This window comes from Symphalangus syndactylus, chromosome 5 (genome assembly GCF_028878055.3).
Source record: "Symphalangus syndactylus isolate Jambi chromosome 5, NHGRI_mSymSyn1-v2.1_pri, whole genome shotgun sequence".
NCBI lineage: Eukaryota > Metazoa > Chordata > Mammalia > Primates > Hylobatidae > Symphalangus > Symphalangus syndactylus.
Genome location: NC_072427.2, coordinates 28772624 through 28791742, shown reverse-complemented (window position 1 = coordinate 28791742; position 19119 = coordinate 28772624). Strand labels below are relative to the sequence as shown.

Sequence of the window (19119 nt, the reverse complement as noted above, 5' to 3'; positions counted from 1 at the left end):
TGTGTCTTGCTTCACCGGAAAGTAAGTTGTATAAGAATAGGGATTTTTCACTGTCTTTTCATCATTTATCAACAATACAGCACAAAGTAGGTGCTCAAATATTAGTGTTATATTTGACAAATTTTCCTTATTTATATACATTCACAGACATAAGTGTGATAAGTTTTATTTACTTATTTTGAGATGGAGTCTCGCTCTGTTGCCCAGGCTGGAGTGCAGTGGCTTGATCTCCGCTCACTGCAAGCTCCGCCTCCCGGGTCCACGCCATGCTCCTGCCTCAGCCTCCCGAGTAGCTAGGACTACAGGCGCCCGCCACCACATCTGGCTAATTTTTTGTATTTTTAGTAGAGACGGGGTTTCACCGTGTTAGTCAGGAGGGTGATCCGCCCGCCTTGGCCTCCCCAAAGTGCTGGGATTACAGGCATGAGCCACCACACCCGGCCGATAAGTTCTATTTTTAAAGGCAAGATAAGTTTTAAAGGTTACATATGGCTTTCAACTACAATTTATATGTATAAAGTATTTCATATGAATGAATGATGGTTAGTGAAGGTGCCACGTTCCAAAGCTATTTCTAAAGGCATTTATTTAAAAGGCGTTTGACTTTTTTGTGGTACTTCCCCCACTCTACAGGTGTCTCAGTTTTATACTATCACCTCTCAGATGAAAAACAACAACCTAAATAGATATTTAAGATTATAAATTCTATAAGCATGGATAAAGCTTTCTGTTCCAGTCCCTGTAATGCCTAAGACAAATATGAGCAAAATAAGTATTAGCCAATTAGCTTTTCTAATAGGGTTTAAAAAAAAAAAGTAAAAGTAATTTGTATAACATAGGACTTGATTAAAGAATCAATTAATTTACCAGAATAAAAACTTAATGGTAGGAAGAAGATTTAAACTTGTTTTAAACGAGCCCTCTTTGGTCAGATTAAATGACTTACCAAACTAAAAATCCTGTCTGACGTTGGTACAAAGGTACAGTTTACAGAATAGGCTAATGACTATTTAATACAATAGCCTTTGCTGGGCGCGGTGGCTCACGCCTGTAATCCTAGCACTTTGGGAGGCCGAGGCAGACGGATCACGAGGTCAGGAGTTCGAGACCAGCCTGGCCAATATGGTAAAACCCTGTCTCTATTTAAAAAATACAAAAATTAGCTGGGCATGGTGGCACACGCCTGTAGTCCCAGCTACTCGGGAGGCTGAGGCAGGAAGACCGCTTGAACCCGGCAGACGGAGGCTGCAGTCAGAAAGATCATGCCACTGCACTCCAGCCTGGGCGACAGAGTAAGACTTTGTCTCAAAAAAAAAAAAAGCCTTTAAAATTTAGTCATTTACCTAAAACACTTCTAACCTTCAATAAATCCTCATGGGTCCAGCATGAATACACTTACATTTAAAGCCTCATTATTCCATAAAAATAGAGATCCAAGTTGATCCAAGCTATATATCCTTTCACTTGTCCAAGATTATCTTTCAAGCTACAAATCCTAATATTCTAGAATTTGGTGAGAAACTGTCTTGGTCTGTTTTCTGTTGCTTAGAACAGAATACTTGAAACTGGGTAATTTAAGAAATTTTTTTACATACATGGAGGCTGGGAAGTTCAAGGTCAGGGGGTAGTATCTGGTCAGGGCCTTCTGCAGAGTCCTGAGGTGGCCCAGCACATCACACATGGTGAGGGGGCTGAGTATGCTGGCTCAGGTCTCTCTGCCTCTTCTTATAAAGCCACCAGTCCCATTCCCATGAAAACCCATTAATCCATTAATCCATGAATGGATTAATCCATTCACGAGGGTAGAACCCTCATGACCCAATCACCTCTTAAAGGCCCCACCTCTCAATACAGCCACGTTGGGGATTCAGTTTCAACATGAGTTTTAGAAAGGACAAACATTCTAACCATAGCAGGAGTTCCCTATTTCCATTAAGACAAATTTCAGGATTTTAGAAATGATTGTTTCTGCTTTTTGGTTTGTGCCTTTCCAGAGTAACATTATTACAGCACTGTTCCAAACTATCTACACCAAATCAACAGTAATGATTTTAGCTGTCAGATAATTTACAGCCTGAGTATTTCAGGTATATATCTATCTCCATGTCACAGTTCAATGAACAAACTGCCAGCAGAATCAGGATATCAAGACATAAGAAAGTGTAGTTTAAAGGTCTTGCCAAAGCAATTAAAACTTTGACCCTTGTTAACAATCAGCCATTACCATCTGACAGTGAGGAGCCAGTGCAACATAGTTTTTATTGCCTACAGTTGCCCAAGGGAACCTAGGTAAACATTTGATATGCTCTATGGAGAGTATGTTTATTCTTCCACTTATACATCATCTCAAGGCATTAAAAGGAGAGAGGGGCCAGTATATAAGAATACATTTATTAGAACTGAAGAATGCATTACAAACTCCCAGGAGGAACCTTTTAACATTTTTTAATGTACTTCCTCATAATGACTTAATTCAAAACAAAACAAAGTGTCATGTAAATTCTGGTACAGTTTCTAATTTTAGCAATGTCAAAATCAGCATGCTTTAGAGAAGTGATTCTAACAAGTTTCTTCTCTTTACAAATCTTCTGAAATCACACTTTGTCCTAACATCACAGTCTCTAGAGTATGGGACAACCTGGGTTTGAACGCAGGCTGTACCACACCTTGGGTGTGCTACTTTGGCTCAGTCAACCTTAATGTTCTCCTCTAAAATATACATAATATTCCCTGCTAGATGGGAAAGCTGCGAGGATACGCCACGTAAAGTGTTTAGCACAGTGCCTGGGGTATAGTAACTCAAATGTTAGTTGCCATTACCCATCATCATCAGATTCCCAGTTAGTCCATAAACTAATAATTTCTTGGGAGACACACCTAATTCTGTTTCCTCATTAGCTACATTGCATTGTGCCACATCTGCCCCCAGCGTATCTGCTTAACTTCCTTATCACAGCTAACAAAAACTTTACCCCCCTACTAACCAAGATAAAGCATATTTTTACTAAACATTACCACTTCAGTCTTGGCAATAACTCGCTATAAAAAGCACCACTGAAGTTCAAAATAACTTTCTTCACTGGAATAATGGTACATATATTTACCCAATATCCAAAGATTCAGAGGAGTCACTTAGAACTGACATTTTAAATAAAAATCTAATTTAAAGAAAATGGTTACTGTATTTCCAATATTTTGTTACATGAACAATTCCAGTCCCTGAGCTTGAATAACCTAGAATTCACCTAATATTCTTCAAAATCAAATAGTTATGGCCATAAATTCACAAGGAACTGTAAAGAGTACAAAGCCACATCTTTACCTCTTAGGTAGCTTACTAGCTGACAACGTGTTTCTCATTTGGGGACCCCTGAAAATTATTTTTCCTTTTAAAAAAGCCTGTAACTCATAAAAAAAAAAAAAAAAAAAAAAAGTGAGAACACACGATGCTTGGTTTTCTGTTCCTGCATCAGTTTGCTGAGGATGATGGCTTCCTGCTCCATCCATGTCCCTGTAAAGGACATGATCTCATTCTTTCTTGTGGCTGCGTGGTGTTCCATAGTGTATATGTGCCACATTTTCTTTGTCCAGTCTACCATTAATGGCCATTTGGGTTGGTTCCATGTTTTTGCTATTGTGAATGGTGCTGCAGTGAATATATGCGTGCATGTGTCTTTATAATAGAATGATTTATATTCCTTTGAGTATGTACCCAGTAGTGGGATTGCTGGGTCGAATGGTAGGAGAACATCATATAATTTCTACATGCCAAGAAACAGTATTCTTCTTTTCATTTGTTTTCCAGTCATTTAGAAATGTAAGTACTATTCTGGGCTCTCAGGTTGTAGAAAAACAGGTAGCTAACCGTTTTGTGCTCTTGGGCCACAGATTGCTGACTCCTGGTTTATAACGAGATGCTATGAGAGTTAATGACTTAATCATTGTAGAATACATTTCTCTTTATGGAATAAAAGATGTTATGGATGCATAAGTAGCAGTAGGTATATAGATACGTATTAAATTAGCAATAGATGCCTTTATAATGGTCAGATTCACAAATCATGCCACATCTACAGAGGAGACTGATACGACTTTTGCTAATGGAACTGGTTCTGTATGTGCATTTCATTCTGCACAATAAACTCAAGAAACTGAAAAAATAAAATAAATAAGCCTGTAACTCAAATTAAAATATAAGAAACACTGCTCTAATTGGAAAAGAAGAAATCACGGAAATCCCAATGTCGCCTGGGTGTTTGCGAACAGGTACTACCTCCCAGTTAGGACTCTTCACACACAAATGCCCTGAAGGACTCTGGCAATACAAGTGTGTAGTAAGTGCTTTTTAATATATAACCATCCTTTTATGAGACAGCTGTCAGGATATGAAGTTTCATCCCTTGTTGGGGGGTCGGGAGAGGAGGAAAGGATTCTTTCCAGAACAGGTGTGTGTATGCGTGGGAGGGAGGAGCTGAATGGGGAGGAGGAAGAGGCACAGAGTATGGTTAACCGGAATGTTCAAGGAGTGCTCTGGCGACTGTGGACAGAGCAATCTGCCCAGGGCACTCAAGTGTTTAAGGAAATGACAAGTTCAGAGAGGCAAGGTGGTTTAGGACCAGACTGAGTGAGGACTTCAGCTGCAAGACCAGGGGAAGGAGTTGAACCTTATTCTACCGCCGAAGCTTCTGTTTTCCTTATTTTCAGATCAAGTGATGTGATAGAGGAAACGTTTTAAAAGATTTATCCAGGTGCAAAGTCCAGATGGGCTGGAGGGTGGAGAGACGGATAGGAACAACTTAGGTTACTATAAAAGTCCCTGGTGAGATAAGGATCCACACTAAGATGACATAAACATTCCTTTCAACGGGGGTGTACCCCTTAAAAATTCATAAGCCACCTTTTATTGAAAGTGAACTCATCACTTTCAAAATCTTGTGACATCTCCAGCATATATTTAACCAAGGGTTATAATCTCACAGTTTGGTCACCCCCATGACCAAAACAAAACAGACCGATGTTCTTGGTCAATGGATTATTTGGCTCCACGAGTTGAAACCCTTCATTTTCTGGGCTGGTGACAGCCAGCCGGTTCTCCACACACAAAGGGCGTTAAGTGGAACCCCCGCCCCGGCTCCGCGGCGTCCCCACTGATCTGCCCGCCTCGGGACGGCCACTCGTCTGCGGGGCCCGACAAAGAGCGCGGAACCTGAGCCTCCGGGGAAGATCCTATTTCGAGCCCGAGGTCCTGTTACAGTCTGCAATGAGCCCTCTCCGTCCAGCCGACGACTCCAGAGGGGAGACTGGGGCGCCTGGCACGGAGCCAGCCCGCGTGGGCCGAGCGCGGAGGCGCCAGCTGGAGCCCGTGGAGTCCCTGAGGGCCTCCCCTCGCCGTCCTACGCGCCCGGGCTCCCGGCTTGGTCCGGCAGGGACCTCGCGAAGCGGCCTCAAACCCGGCCCTCCCCTCGCCTCAGCGGCCTGAGGGCCCGCGCGCGACCCCCGCACGCCCGCCCAGGCCCAAGCCCGGCCCTCACGAGCGCCTCCGCCACGGCCTCGCCCGGCCCCGCCGCCGGCCCTTCGCTCTGCCCGGCCCCGCTCACCCAGAAGATGAGGTTGAGAAAGACCAGCACGGTCTTGGAGGAGGTGATGCCGCACTGGCCCATGGCGCCGGTGGCCCGCGAAGGCCCGGCCCGGAAAGCGGGGCTGCGCTCACCGAGAGAGCGGCAATGGCGGCAGCGCCTCCTCGCTGGGAACTGCACGGCCTGCGCGGCGCTCCCCGCAGCCCCTGCGCCGTCGCGCAGCCCCGACCCCAGCAAGCGCCTCGCTCTTCCGCTCAGCCGCCGCAGTCCCCTCAGGGATCCCGCGCCGCTCCCTGGCAACCGAGTCCCGCCCTCCGCGGCCAGCCGCTTCAGCCAATCGCCTCTGCGGAGGCTGCACTGAGGCCACGCCTCTTAAAGGAGCCCAGGCCTCAGCGCCTTTTCTTGGCCTCTGGCCGCCCTTGGACGCAGATGGCTCCCTAGGGAGGTTCTGGTGGACCAAACCCACTCTCCTCCTATGACTTACGTTTACTATGCCACCCTTATAGATGATTCAGAGCCCTCTGAGTGCTGTCTTTCTACCTAGCCCATTCTCCCCTAGGAAGGTTGGAGACACTAACCTCTCCCTGACCAGAGATTCTCCTGACCAGGTTAAAATCTTGGCAGCACTGTTGGTGAAAAGCGCAAAGAACAAGAACAAATACTTATGGAGAAACTTATTGTGCCAGGCGCTGGGCTAGCTCTCAGAAGAGTCAGAGAGGAGAAAAGGCTGGCGATGGCGTTAGCAAGGCAGAGACATGTTTGTGTGGGTGAGTGGTTAGGAACAAGGTCTATTCCAGGGTAGTAAGTTTTGGACCAAGATTCGCAACGATTACAGAAACATCTCTTTGCATTGCAACATTTTACATTCTCCCCCAATCTTGAATCCGTCATAGCAATTAATTATTGGGTGCTTACCCGGTGCCAGGCTCCATTAGTTCATTTAACCCCCACCACAACCCTGGATGACAGGCACTATGGTTATCAGCCTCATTTTACTGATCGGGTAATTGAGGCTTAGAAAGGTTAAGAAGTTCGCCCAGAGCCACACATAGTAAGTGGTCTAGTGCAAAAACCACATCATCAGTCACACAATAAACTGCCTCTGTTTGCTGTCTTTCCTGCCATTATAATCCTGCACTCCCTCCTTGACCGCGCTCGTAAGGATTTCCATTTACTGGTCTTTATCAGCTCGCTCTCATGCAATCTCCCCAACTCATCACTTTTCCCAGGCACTCTCAGAAGTACCTGTTAATCTCAGCATCCTGTGCAGTTATACCAAGCAGCAGCAACAGCCATTTATTCACTCATCAAACTTACCGCGTGTCACCTCTGGGCCTCACTGTTGTCGGTGGTGGATACTCCACTGTGAGCAAGACATATCCTTCCTTCCATGGCTTACGTTCGTTCGGGCAGAGGAGGCAGACCATAAACAAACAGGCAAGTGGGAATATGACATGTGGTAGTGTTAGGAAACAATTCAGAGGAAAGGAATAGAGTGATGAGAGGAGTCCTCTCTGAGGAGAGAACATTGGAGGGGACCCAAGGGAGGTGAGGGGAACAGCCCAGAGATGACAGCAGCAAGGACAAAGGCCCTAAGGAACATGATCACTGTGCTGTAGGAAGTGGAACACAGAGAGCCTAGTGTGCTGGAGGTGAGCAAGTCCAGATCACCAACAGCCTACTACGCCAGGTGCAAGCCTTTTAGCAGACCAGTAACACCATCTAAGTGTTTCAAGTGCCATTCTTGCCATACCATGGAGGTCCTAGTTAAAGAAAGAAAAATGATGAGCTCTCATATATGATTCCCTTTGAATATCTATCTTCTTGACGCCCCTACCCTCTGTAAATTTCTGTCTGCTTTGCTCTGACTGCTTTTCCTCCTTTTCCAAAACATCTCCTTTGCATTTCTTCATCCTCATCGTGTCCCTTCTCATTTCCCTGCGAAGGTCTCATCAAGTCCTTCTTGTGCCTTCTCCTTAAGTGGGTCTCAGACCACCCCCCCCACATTACAATCATCTGGGCCACACAGACAAACTCCATCAGATTATCTGGGAATGAGCCTCAGGGAATCAGCTGTTTTTCAAAAACACACCAGGTGATTCGAATATGCTGTTGGGGCTGCAAACCACAGTTCTGAGTTTACAAGCTTGGTCATGCCTCTCCTAAAAAGAAAAGCCTCTCACTTAAACACCATGTTTTACTTTTTCTTTCTTCTCTTAGCCGAAGTTCCTAAAAGAGTCATCTCATCCAGTGCTTCTCAGACTTCGCCTTGCACACAGATCACCTGAAGATGCAGAGTCCAGGTGGTGGGGGTGCAACTGGGCCCCTCTTTGTAGCAAGGGGCTGAACTTCTGCCCTTGACTCTTTTGCTTCCCACTCTTGTTTTTTTTTTTGAGACGGAGTCTCGCTCGGTCACCCAGGCTGCAGTGCAGTGGTGCAATCTCCGCTCACTGCACCCTCCGCCTCCCAGGTTCAAGCGATTCTCCTGCTTCAGCCTCCTGAGTAGCTGGAATTACAGGTGTCCACCACCACACCTGGCTAATTTTTGTATTTTTAGTAGAGACGTGGTTTCACCATGTTGGTCAGGCTGGTCTTGAACTCCTGACCTCATGATCTGCCTGCCTTGGCCTCCCAAAGTGCCGAGATTACAGGCGTGAGCCATTGGGCCCGGCCTCACTTTTTGACTCACTGCCATGTGGCATCACCCCCACAGTGCCACCAATATCACTCTTGTGAGTGTTACCAGTGACTTATCTGCTACCCCTTGTCTGAGGTGGCATATATCATGGTTAAGAGCACAGGCTCGGGGACCAGGTAGCCTAGCTGGGTCCTCTCTCTGTGCCTTAGTATCCCCATCATAGGGAGAAAATGATGACATTACTTCCCTAATCATCATGTGGTTGCTGTGAGAATTAAGCGCGTTCATACACATAGAGCTGTCAGAGAATTATGCGGCACACAGGTGCTTCGTAATCACAGGCGTTTGCTGTTCCCGAGACGTAGCCGTATTTGGCTCCATTCACTTCTTCCTACTCAGAACTCTCTCTTTCCTTAGCTTCTGTAACACCATCGTCTCTTAGTTCACTGTCCGCCTTTGCAGCAGCACCTGTTCCTTGCACCCGTTGGATGTTGGTGTCTCCCAGAGTTCTGGCTTAGGTCTTTTGATTTTCTCAACCAACCTGGGCCAGCTCACCCAGAGCACTGGATTCCGTTGCTATCCACGTGCAGGACTTTCCTGAACCTACAGCTTCAGCCCAGGTCTTTCTCCCAATTTCCTACCCACGTATCCGACTGCCTGCTGCGTTGCTCCAGGTGGATTCATTTATTGATTCAACACATTTATTGGTTACCTACTCTGTGCCTGACCCTATGCCAGGTGCTAGGGGGTGGTTCTAGCAACATAGTGGTTAGACCTGGGTGTGCAATGGCCCCAGGGAGCTTGCAGTCCAGAGCAGAGATTCAACACTAATTATGAAATTATTGATCTAATTGCAACTGGGATAAGCAATACAAAGGAGACCCTCAGGCTGCTGTGAGAGTTTATAACAGGGACCATACCATAACCTTGTGTGGGGTTAACTTATATGTGCGCCAGACCTGGCAGGTCCCATATTGAACTCATCATTTCCCCTCAATCTTTTTCTCCTCTGCCTGTGTTCCTTAGCTTCATGAATAGTCCACCCATCCTTTTCCCTGGGCCAAGACTTGGATATTATGACCCACAGTCTCCCTCACTGACCCCTTCTACCCACCGAGAGGATCCTTCTTACTGGAAAATTAGCCTTCCTGGGTAACTCTTGGAACTCCAAATTCCTACTGCCCAGTGCTCAGGAAGTCTGATTTTACCTCCACTGACAAAGTTGCTAAGAAAGAGAGCAACCGAGGGCATGAAGTCCCTCCCACGGAAGCACAGATCCACTCTGTCTCACTGTATCTGACAGTGGCACACCTGTCTGGGGATGATGGGAGGAAGGAGCAATTGTGACTTCGCTTACTGACCCCTGGCCTATAACTTGCCCTAATAAACTCTGTTCTTCAACCCGTACTGTGTGAAGTAAAATTCACTCTGATCCATGTTGTATGACACAAAGAGTCTATCTTTTACCAAAAAAGAAAAGGTTTATTCATTTTCTTTCCATTGTAAAGCAATGCCTGCTTGTGGTGGTTTGTGCCTTTCTTTCTTTCTTTTTTTTTTTTTTTTTTTTTGAGACAGAGTCTTGCTCTCTCACCCAGGCTGGAGTGCAGTGGCGCGATCTCGGCTCACTGCAAGCTCAGCTTCCCAGGTTCACGCCATTCTCCTGCCTCAGCCTCCCGATTAGCTGGGACTACAGGTGCCCGCCACTACGCCCAGCTAATTTTTTGTATTTTTAGTAGAGGCGGGGTTTCACCGTGTTAGCCAGGATGGTTTTGATCTCCTGACCTCGTGATCCGCCCGCCTCGGCCTCCCAAAGTGCTAGGATTACAGGTGTGAGCCACCACACCCGGCCTGGTTTGTGCCTTTCTTAAATCAGCTCTGTAGTATGATTTGGGCCATCGCAAATAATAATCATAATAACAATACCTGCTTGTGGCCATTTGTCTTTTTTTGCGCTATCCTGCATTGGATTGCCCTACCTGTTTGCGAAGATCCCCATTGCATGAATTTTGGGGGCACCCAGACTGAAGCCTGACAGTCTTTCTCCCTGCACTCAGGCAGCTAGAACATGGCCATGTGATGGATATTGGCAAGTCAGATGATCCTGCCCAGAAATCTGGACCTTCAGGGAGTGACGCAAAGACACAGGGACAGTAAAAGAGAGTATTTACGGTGGCAGTGCAGGCATTGAGTCTGGCAGCAGCGCCGGCTCTGTGTGCCGGGGTGGCAGTGCCGGCAGCAGCCTCCTAACCACACCATCCCTGTGGTTTGACCTTGGCTGAGATCCCTCCTGCTAAACCTTCCACAGCTTCCAGCATTCCAAAGGATGCTGGAACCACCTAGTGTTCTTACAATAAATCCTTTCCTGCTCAAGGTAGCTGGAGTCTATTTCTGTAATTTATCATCAAGAATCCTGACGAATACAATGATTGTTATAGAAAAATCGGAAAATTCCAAAAAGTACAAGAAAGAAAAATGTTCATTTCTCTACATCCAGGAAAAAAAAAAAACTATGAACAATTTCTCCCAGTCTTTTACTATGTACACATTTCAATATAATTGTAGTTATGTGATTTTATAAAACTTTATATACTTTAACCTGATTGGAAAAGTGTTTTCTGCATTCAAAGTTGACATATATCCATTATAGAAAATTTGAGTCTACAACAAGAACAACCCAGAGATAACTATTATTAATAATCTGGTGTATTTCCTTAAAACTTTCCTCTGCATTTTTAGAGAATGCACTGATTACTTTGAATGTTTATGCATAGTGAACTGAGACGTTTTAACAGTTCCTAGAGAAAAGATGACACAAAGAGGTGCTGGGGATGGATAATACCTTCCATTTGCATCGTGTATTACTCTTTACCAATTAAAAAGCCTTAATAGATTCAGGCCTTTAAAGAGGCAGAAAATCATTATGCAAGTTTCTTGGCAGTGAAAATGCATATTGTGCTGCCCCGCACAACTCCACTTCTACTGACAAAATACAGAAGACCTTTTGTTCAGCTATTTTCCCGGCACCGTGTCCCAAGCTCTTTAAAAGTCTGTCTCTTATTGGCAAGTGCTGGGATACAATAGGAGTCATTATTGTTTTTCGTGTCATCAAACATGGCAAAGATGTCGCATGAATTGCGGGATGAATTATGTAGCTCGGGAAACACTTTTCCAGGAACTGGGAAAGGAGTGGAACAGACACACAGCTGACAGGCTGAGTCAGTGCAGTGGCAAAGAGCATGGGTCCTGGGACCAACTGCTGAGATTTCACTCATGGTTCTTACTCCTCAGGTGACCTTAGCCAAGTTACTTTAAACTCTCTGGGCCTCAGTTTCCTCATCTGTAGAATGAGGAATAATATTTGCTAGTATAGAATGGGCACAGTGGCTCACCCCTGTAATCCTAGCACTTTGGGAGGCCAAGGCCAGTGGATCACCTGAAGTTAGGAGTTCAAGACCAGCCTAACGAATATGGTGAAAGCCCGTCTCTACTAAAAATACAAAAAATTAGCCAGGCGTGGTGGTGCACGCCTATAATCCCAGCTACTCGGGAGGCTGAGGCAGGAGAATCACTTGAACCTAGGAGGCGGAGGTTGCAGTGAGCCGAGATGGTGCCACTGCACTCCAGCCTGGGCGACAAGAGTGAAACTCTGTCTCAAAAAAAAAAAAAAAAAATATGTGTGTGTGTGTATGTATGTATACACACACATATATACACACACATATATTTTTCTCTAGCACATATATATGTATATATGTATGTGTATATATACACACAAATACATATATACATATATGTGTATATGTATATATGTACATGTGTATATGTATATATGTACATATATGTGTATATGTATATATGTACATATATGTGTATATGTATATATGTGTGTATGTATATACACATATACATATATGTACACATATACACACACACACACAGACACACACACACATATATATGCTAGTATAGCAGTCCCCCTTATCCTCAGGGGTAAGTTGCAAGCTCCCCAGTGGGTGCCTGAAGCCAAGGATAGTACGGAGCCCTATGTCTACTGTGTTTTTTCATCTAATTACCAAGAGGGCTACTGAGTGACCAATGGGTGGGTGGTGTACACAGCCAGGGTACACTGGACAAAGAGAGGATTCACATTCTGGGCAGGATGGCGAGAGATTTAATCATGCTACTCTGAATGGTGCAAAATTTAAAACGTATTGTTTACTTCTGGAATTTTCCATTTAACATTTTCAGCCCGTAGTTTACCGTGGGTTTCTGAAACTATGGAAAGTGCTACTGCAGATAAGAGAGGACTGCTGTGTTTTCTTCAAAATGGGGGTGGTGATAAGAATAATACCGATTTCAGCCAGGTGCGGTGGCTCACGCCTGTAATCCCAGCACTTTGGGAGGCCGCGGCAGGCAGATCACGAGGTCAGGAGATCGAGACCATCTGGCTAATACAGTGAAACTCCGTCTCTACTAAAAATACAAAAAACAAAATTAGCAGGGCCAATGGTGGCGGGCGCCTGTAGTCCCAGCCACTCGGGAGGCTGAGGCAGGAGAATGGCCTGAACCTGGGAGGTGGAGCTTGCAGTGAGCAGAGAGCGCACCACTGCACTCTAGCCTGGGCAACAGAGCGAGACTCCGTCTCAAAAAAAAAAAAAAAAAAAAGGATAATACCGATTTCACAGAGTGCATTTAATCCAAGAAGATTACATGAGAAAACAAACACAAAGTACTCAGCTCTACTGCTCAGCAGCACATGACACGGATGGCAGCCAGGTCACTGAGTCTGAGAAGCCTTAGAAGTCCTTTACGTCACAATTTGCCACTTGCTCTTTTTTTTTTTTTTTTTTGAGACGGAGTCTTGCTCTGTCACCCAGGCTGGAGTGCAGTGGTGCAATCTTGGCTCACTGCGACCTCCGCCTCCCGGATTCAAGCGATTCTCCTGCCTCAGCCTTCCGAGTAGCTGGGACTACAGGCGTGCGCCACCATGCCTTGCTAATTTTTTGTATTTTTAGTAGAGACGGGGTTTCACCGTGTTAGCCAGGATGGTGTCGATCTCCTGACCTCCGCCTCCCAAAGTGCTGGGATTACAGGCGTGAGCCACCTCGCCCGGCCCCTACTTTTTTAAATTAAAATTGTTACTGAATTAAAACATACACTCAGAAAAGTACACAAACCATAAATGCATGGCTTCACTGTTACAAAGCGAGAGCAGTTGTGAAACCACCAGGCAGATGAAGAAATAGACGGTGTCCAGCACCCCAGATACCTTCTCTCCTGGGCCCTCGCCGTCATTACTCCCCAGCAAGAGCAACCACTATCCTGACTCCTAACACCAGATTGGTTTTATCTGCTTTTGAACTTTTTTTGAATAAAATCTTACTTATAAATGAATCGCGAAGAGTCATGATCTTATGTGTTTAGCATCTTTCACTCCACATCATATCTACGGGATTCATATATGTTGTTGCATGAAGCAGAAGTGTATTCATTTCTTGTGAATATTCATATTCAATTGTATAATTATAGCACAATGAATTTATTTATTCTATAGTTGAGGGACATTTGGATTATTTGCAGTGTTTGTTTGTTCTTTGAGACAGCTTTGTTGTTGTTGCCCAGGCTGGAGTGCAATGGTGTGATCTCAGTTCACCGCAACCTCCATCACCTGGGTTCAAGTGATCCTCCTGCCTCAGTCTTCTGAGTAGCTGGGATTATAGGCATGTGCCACCACGCCCAGCTAATTTTGTATTTTTAGTAGAGACAGGGTTTCACCATGTTGGCCAGGCTGGTCTCGAACTCCCGACCTCAGGTGATCCACTCCCCCTTGGCCTCCCAAAGTGCTGGGATTACAGGCGTGAGCCACCACGCCCAGCCAATTGTTTGCAATTTTTAGGCTATTTAGAGTAGTGCTGCTATGAATATTCTTGAGTCCTCCAATCCATGAATGTGATATATCCCTTTCGCCCTTTATTTAGGTCTTCTTTAATTTCTCTCAGTGATGTAGTATGTAGTTTTATACATCTTTTATTAGATTTATTTCTAGATATGTCTTGCTTTGATGTTATTGTAAATGGTCTCATTTTTAGAATTTCACTTTCTAATTGTTTGTAGCTATTAGTAGAAATACTACTGTTTTTGGCTGGACGCGGTGGCTCACGCCTATAATCCCAGCATTTTGGAAGGTCGAGGTGGGCAGATCACCTGAGGTCAGGAGTTTGAGACGAGCCTGACCAACATGGCAAAACCCTGTCTCTACTAAAAATACAAAAATTAGCTGGGTGTGGTGGTGGGTGTCTATAATCCCAGCTACTCAGGAGGCTGAGGCAGGAGAATCTCTTGAATCCAGGAGGAGGACGTTCTAGTGAGCTGAGATTGTGCCATTGCACTCCAGCCTGGGTGACAGAGCAAGACTCTGTCTCAAAAAAAAAAAAAAAAAAAAAGAAGAAATCTACTGTTTTTTGTATATAGAGAGGATATCCAGCAACCTTGCTAAATTTTATTGATTTTAAGGGTTTGTATGTAGATTTAAAAAAAGTTTTTTTAGAGATGGAGTCTCACTATTTGCCCAGGCTGGAGGACACTATTCACAGGCATGATTGTAGTGCACTGCAACCTTGAGCTCCTGGGCTCAAGCAATCCTCCTGCCTCAGCCTCTCAAGCATTGGTACTACAAGCACATGCCACTGTGCCAGGCTTTATCTGTAGATTAAAAAAAAAAATCCTATGTACATAATCATGTTGCCTATACATAATAGCAACTTTATTTCTTTTTTTCCAATACATAAGACATAAGATTTTTATTTTTTTTCCTGTTCTATTGCACTGGTAAACTTCAAACACAATGTTGAATGGAAGTAGTGATAGCATGTCTTCTTGATTTATTTCTAATATCAGAAGAAAACATTCAATATTTCACCACTCAATGTGATGTTTGCTATAGGGCTTTTACAATGCCTTTATAAGATTATTTTTAAGAATTACTTGTTTGCTAAGAAGTTTTTTATTTTTAAACCATGAATGAGTATTGAATTCTATCAAATACTTTTTCTGCATTCCAGCCTGGGCTACAGAGTGAGACTCGGTCAAAAAAAAAAATCCCTCCTTGCAGGGATATAGACACGTTCAACAGCATCTCAGCTGAACTGCCTACTAAAGCAAAAATTCTTCTGTAGAAAGACCACCTGACTTTAATGAATGGCCCTGTAACCTGAGGGGAGAAGGGAGAGAAAAGAAAGGCACTTTGGGGTCCCTTAAAAGAGGAGGTGACCGGCCAAGCATGTTGGCTCACACCTGTAATCCCAACACCTTGAGGCCAAGGTGGGCTGATCACTTGAGGTCAGGAGTTCAAGACCAGCCTGGCCAACATGGTGAAACCCTGTCTCTACTAAAAATACAAAAAAAAAAAAAAAAAATTCTCTGGGCATGGTGATGGGTGCCTGTAATCCTAGCTACTTGGGAGGCTGAGGCAGGAGAATCGCTTGAACCTGTGACACAGAGGTTCCAATGAGCTAAGATTGTGCCACTGTACTCCAGCCTGGGCAACAGAGCAAGACTCCATCTTGAAAAAGAAAAAGAAATGTGGAAGAAGGAGGAAAGAGTAGATGGGAAGTGTTACTCCAAGAGGGAGGCGCAGGGAGCCCTAATGGCCAAGGTGGGGCACAAATCCACTGAGCACTGGGGATCAAGTAGAGGCAGGGGAGTGAAGGGCACTGCCTAGGGGCCAGGGAAGCCTGAAGTTTGGGTTGGAGACAGAGGCAGGGGATAGGGATCCCTTCCCCACATCACCAATTGCCAGTGATTGTACCAGGATCTAGGAATCCAGATAGGGCTACTCGAGATGCTGTGTGTCCAACCAGAGCCCAGGGAGAGAGCTGAACTGTGCCTCCCCTGTGGCCCCGGATGGGCCGAGGGAAAGGGAAGCTGCCTGTCCTGGGCCCACATTCCTGGGTGCTGCCCAGATAGAGGCCATGGGTGAGGGAGGACCCTCGGGAGCAGGGAACAGAGGTGGGCCCAGCAGTACTGGGGACAGGGAGAGACGGGGGAGGTGCAAGGGAGGTTTCGACAATGTTTATGTTTTCACAGCTGCCAACTCAGGGTGGGGGAGGAATTGCTGGGTGAGAGAAAAATAAGCTGAGCAACCTGAGCTGGTTGAGAAACTCATTTCTGAACTTCACAGGAAGAGTGGGGGGAAGCTGAGGAGTTGCCTAGGCCAGCAGGCCTTGTAGAAGATAACAGTGATGGGCTTTTATCCCTGCCATGACCAAGCCCTAGGCCAGGCGCCTCCTGACTCCTGCAGACACCAGTTGAAGCTTCCTCTACTCAGTTCTCCCCACCAGCAGACAGACCAGAAGCAGCTCTAGATACTGCTGCACTTTTGTCTTACATGAAGTCTCTGGGGCTCATCTCACCCTTTAGGGGGTCAGCTGGCTTCCAATGAATTGACCTTTTGGCTCAAGGGTTCCCAGAGAGACAGTCTCCTGCTTTGGGCTCCCACTTTGCTTACGTAGGGTTTATACAATGTAGGATCTTCTCTTTCTCCAGAGTTTCAACCCCAAGGCGGGGTAAGCCCCCTCGCAGCTGCTCTTCACCCTTGTCTGAGCACAGGCCCACACTCCTCTCACTTCTGTATGTCTCTCTTTCATCTCCCAGCTCCTGGAGAGCATCCACTCCCTCCCTCCCACATGTGACTTACAGTAGACTAGACTGCACACCTCCAAGCATTGCCGTGGAGAGGAAAAGAAGACTTTTGGAATTTTGGAAATACTGAAATTCCCAACAAAATTTCTCTTCAGCCTATGGTATCTCTATTGCCAGGAGCCCAGGACATAATAATTTCAGTGGAATTTAAAATGCATCATTTCAGAGCCAGGCATGGTAGCTCACACCTCTAATTCCCAGCACTTTGGGAGGCCCAGGCGAGAGGATTGCTTGAGGGCAGAAGTTCAAGACCCTACCCTAGCTCTACAAAACAAAACAAAAATACATCATTTCATGATAATGGAAAGGTCTCTAGGATTGCTAAGTGAAAAAATGCAAGGCACAATGAATGCTTCTTTTTCAAGGAACACAAATAAATGCTCCCTTTGGGCAAGAAGGGTAGAGTAAGAAAATATATTGGGGCCGGGCACGGTGGCTCACACCTATAATCCCACCACTTTGGGAGGCTGAGGCAGGAGGATCACTTGAGGTCAGGAATTCAAGACCAGCCTGGCCAACATGGTGAAACCCTGTCTCTACTAAAAATACAAAAATTAGCCGGGCATGGTGGCGTGTGCCTGTAATCCCAGCCACTCCAGAGGCTGAGGCAGGAGAATCACTTGAACCTGGGAGGTGGAGGTGGCAGTGAGCTGAGATCGTGCCACTGCACTCCAGCCTGGGTGACAGTGCAAGACTCTGTCTCAAAAAAAAAAAAAAAAAGAGAGAGAGAGAGAAAATATATTGGTATTTGCTTATATCTGCATCAAGAAATGCTGGAAAAGACTGACCAGAAATGAATAAAAGTGGTTACCCACGGGTGACTAAAGAATAGGATGTCTGGGAACTGGAGTGAGAATGAGACTTCCTAAGGTATTCTTTTCATTTGGCTTTGATTCGTGAACCATATAAATATTAGCCATCATTTTAAAATAAAAATAAATTAATTCTATAACGTCTAAATTGAAGGGCACAAAAACCCTCTCATGGGACTCCGTGGGGGAGTGTGTTAACGCACAGACACAGTGACTGCTAAGGCTCATGGGATTGGGAAACTTACAGGGCGGCGGCGGCTGTCTCTGGGGGCCTCCTCGCTCCGGTGGGTGGGTCGGTGCCTCTGCGCCTCTGCCAGCCGGCTCCGCATTTGCATCCGTCCCGGCTTCTCTCGGATCACTCAGGCTTGCCACCTACTCAGTCGGCTTTGCTCAGACTGGATTGGCTCTCCTGGATCTGGTGTGACCCAATCAGCTGTGGCCATGGGGACGTGGTTACTCTGGGCTCTCAGGGCTGCCTGGCACCCGTCTCCCTCTTCCTGGGCTGTGGGTGGAGACAGTTTCAGAGTAGAGGAGTCTACTCTGACAGGAAGACAATCACAGGATTGCTTGGTCCAGGCTGTTGCTGGATGGGTCACTCAAAGGTCGGGGTAAAGGTCCGGCCTGCAATGGGGACCCCTAGACATGAGGGAACAGATGGAAGGTTCTCGGGTGCCTGAAGGAGAGAGGCAAACCAGACGGCTGAGTAAGGCATCCGTCCCAACTTGCTGTATGACCTGGCTTCTCCTCTTGGCCTCGGTTTCTCATTTGTGAAAAGGGGATTGGGCTGGATGATACTCCGAGGTCCCGTCCATCTCTAAAGGGGGAGAAGCAAAGTTCAGCAAAAAAGCATTGAATTAGGAGTCCAGAGACCTGACTTCAGGTGCCTCTTCTCCGACCCCTAATCAGACCCCGTGACCTCCATGAGCCTCAGTTTCCTCCACCAGAGTATGGGGATAACACTCCCTGCACACTGCCATGAGAGTTAAATAAATTCCTGTGTGCCAAATGTCCTGTCGACTGTCCTGTGGGTGTAGATGGGTGAACATAAAGGCCATCACCTCTATGAAATGGGGATGTGACCCCTTCCCTGCCTCCTGTCAGGATGACTATGGGCTCAGATGAAGCAGTAGGACCCTGGTGGAGGGATTGAGCACTGGACTGGGACACCAGAGAGCTGGGCTCTGTTATTTGCCAGCTGTGTGACCCTGGCCTAGGGTTCTTCCTCTCTGGGCCTGCGCTTTTTCTCCGTGGAGTGGGAATGACAAGGCCTGCCTGACAGGGTTGTAGCAAGAAAATGAGAAGGTGAGTGTGAGGGCTGTTGTGTGAACTGTGGAGAGCTTTGTGGTGACAGGAATGATGAATGTGACTGTTCCCTGGTTCCCAAGTTCCCACT

General features: G+C 46.0%; 1 protein-coding gene across 4 annotated transcripts in view; it reads right to left on the bottom strand.

The window, feature by feature from the left end:
- Positions 1-18120, bottom strand: part of TSPAN3 (tetraspanin 3) — a 38249-nt gene extending 20129 nt beyond the window's left edge. The window contains exon 1 of one of the 4 annotated variants that reach the window (XM_063638732.1): positions 17972-18120. In XM_063638732.1, coding sequence (XP_063494802.1) covers positions 17972-18061 — 90 coding nt within the window. In that variant the 5' untranslated portion in view covers positions 18062-18120. Of the gene's footprint in view, positions 1-5597; positions 5893-17971 lie in introns of those variants that run through there. The other 3 variants (XM_055277631.2, XM_055277632.2, XM_063638733.1) reach the window with 3 other exon arrangements.
- Between the last annotated feature and the right edge of the window lie 999 nt (positions 18121-19119).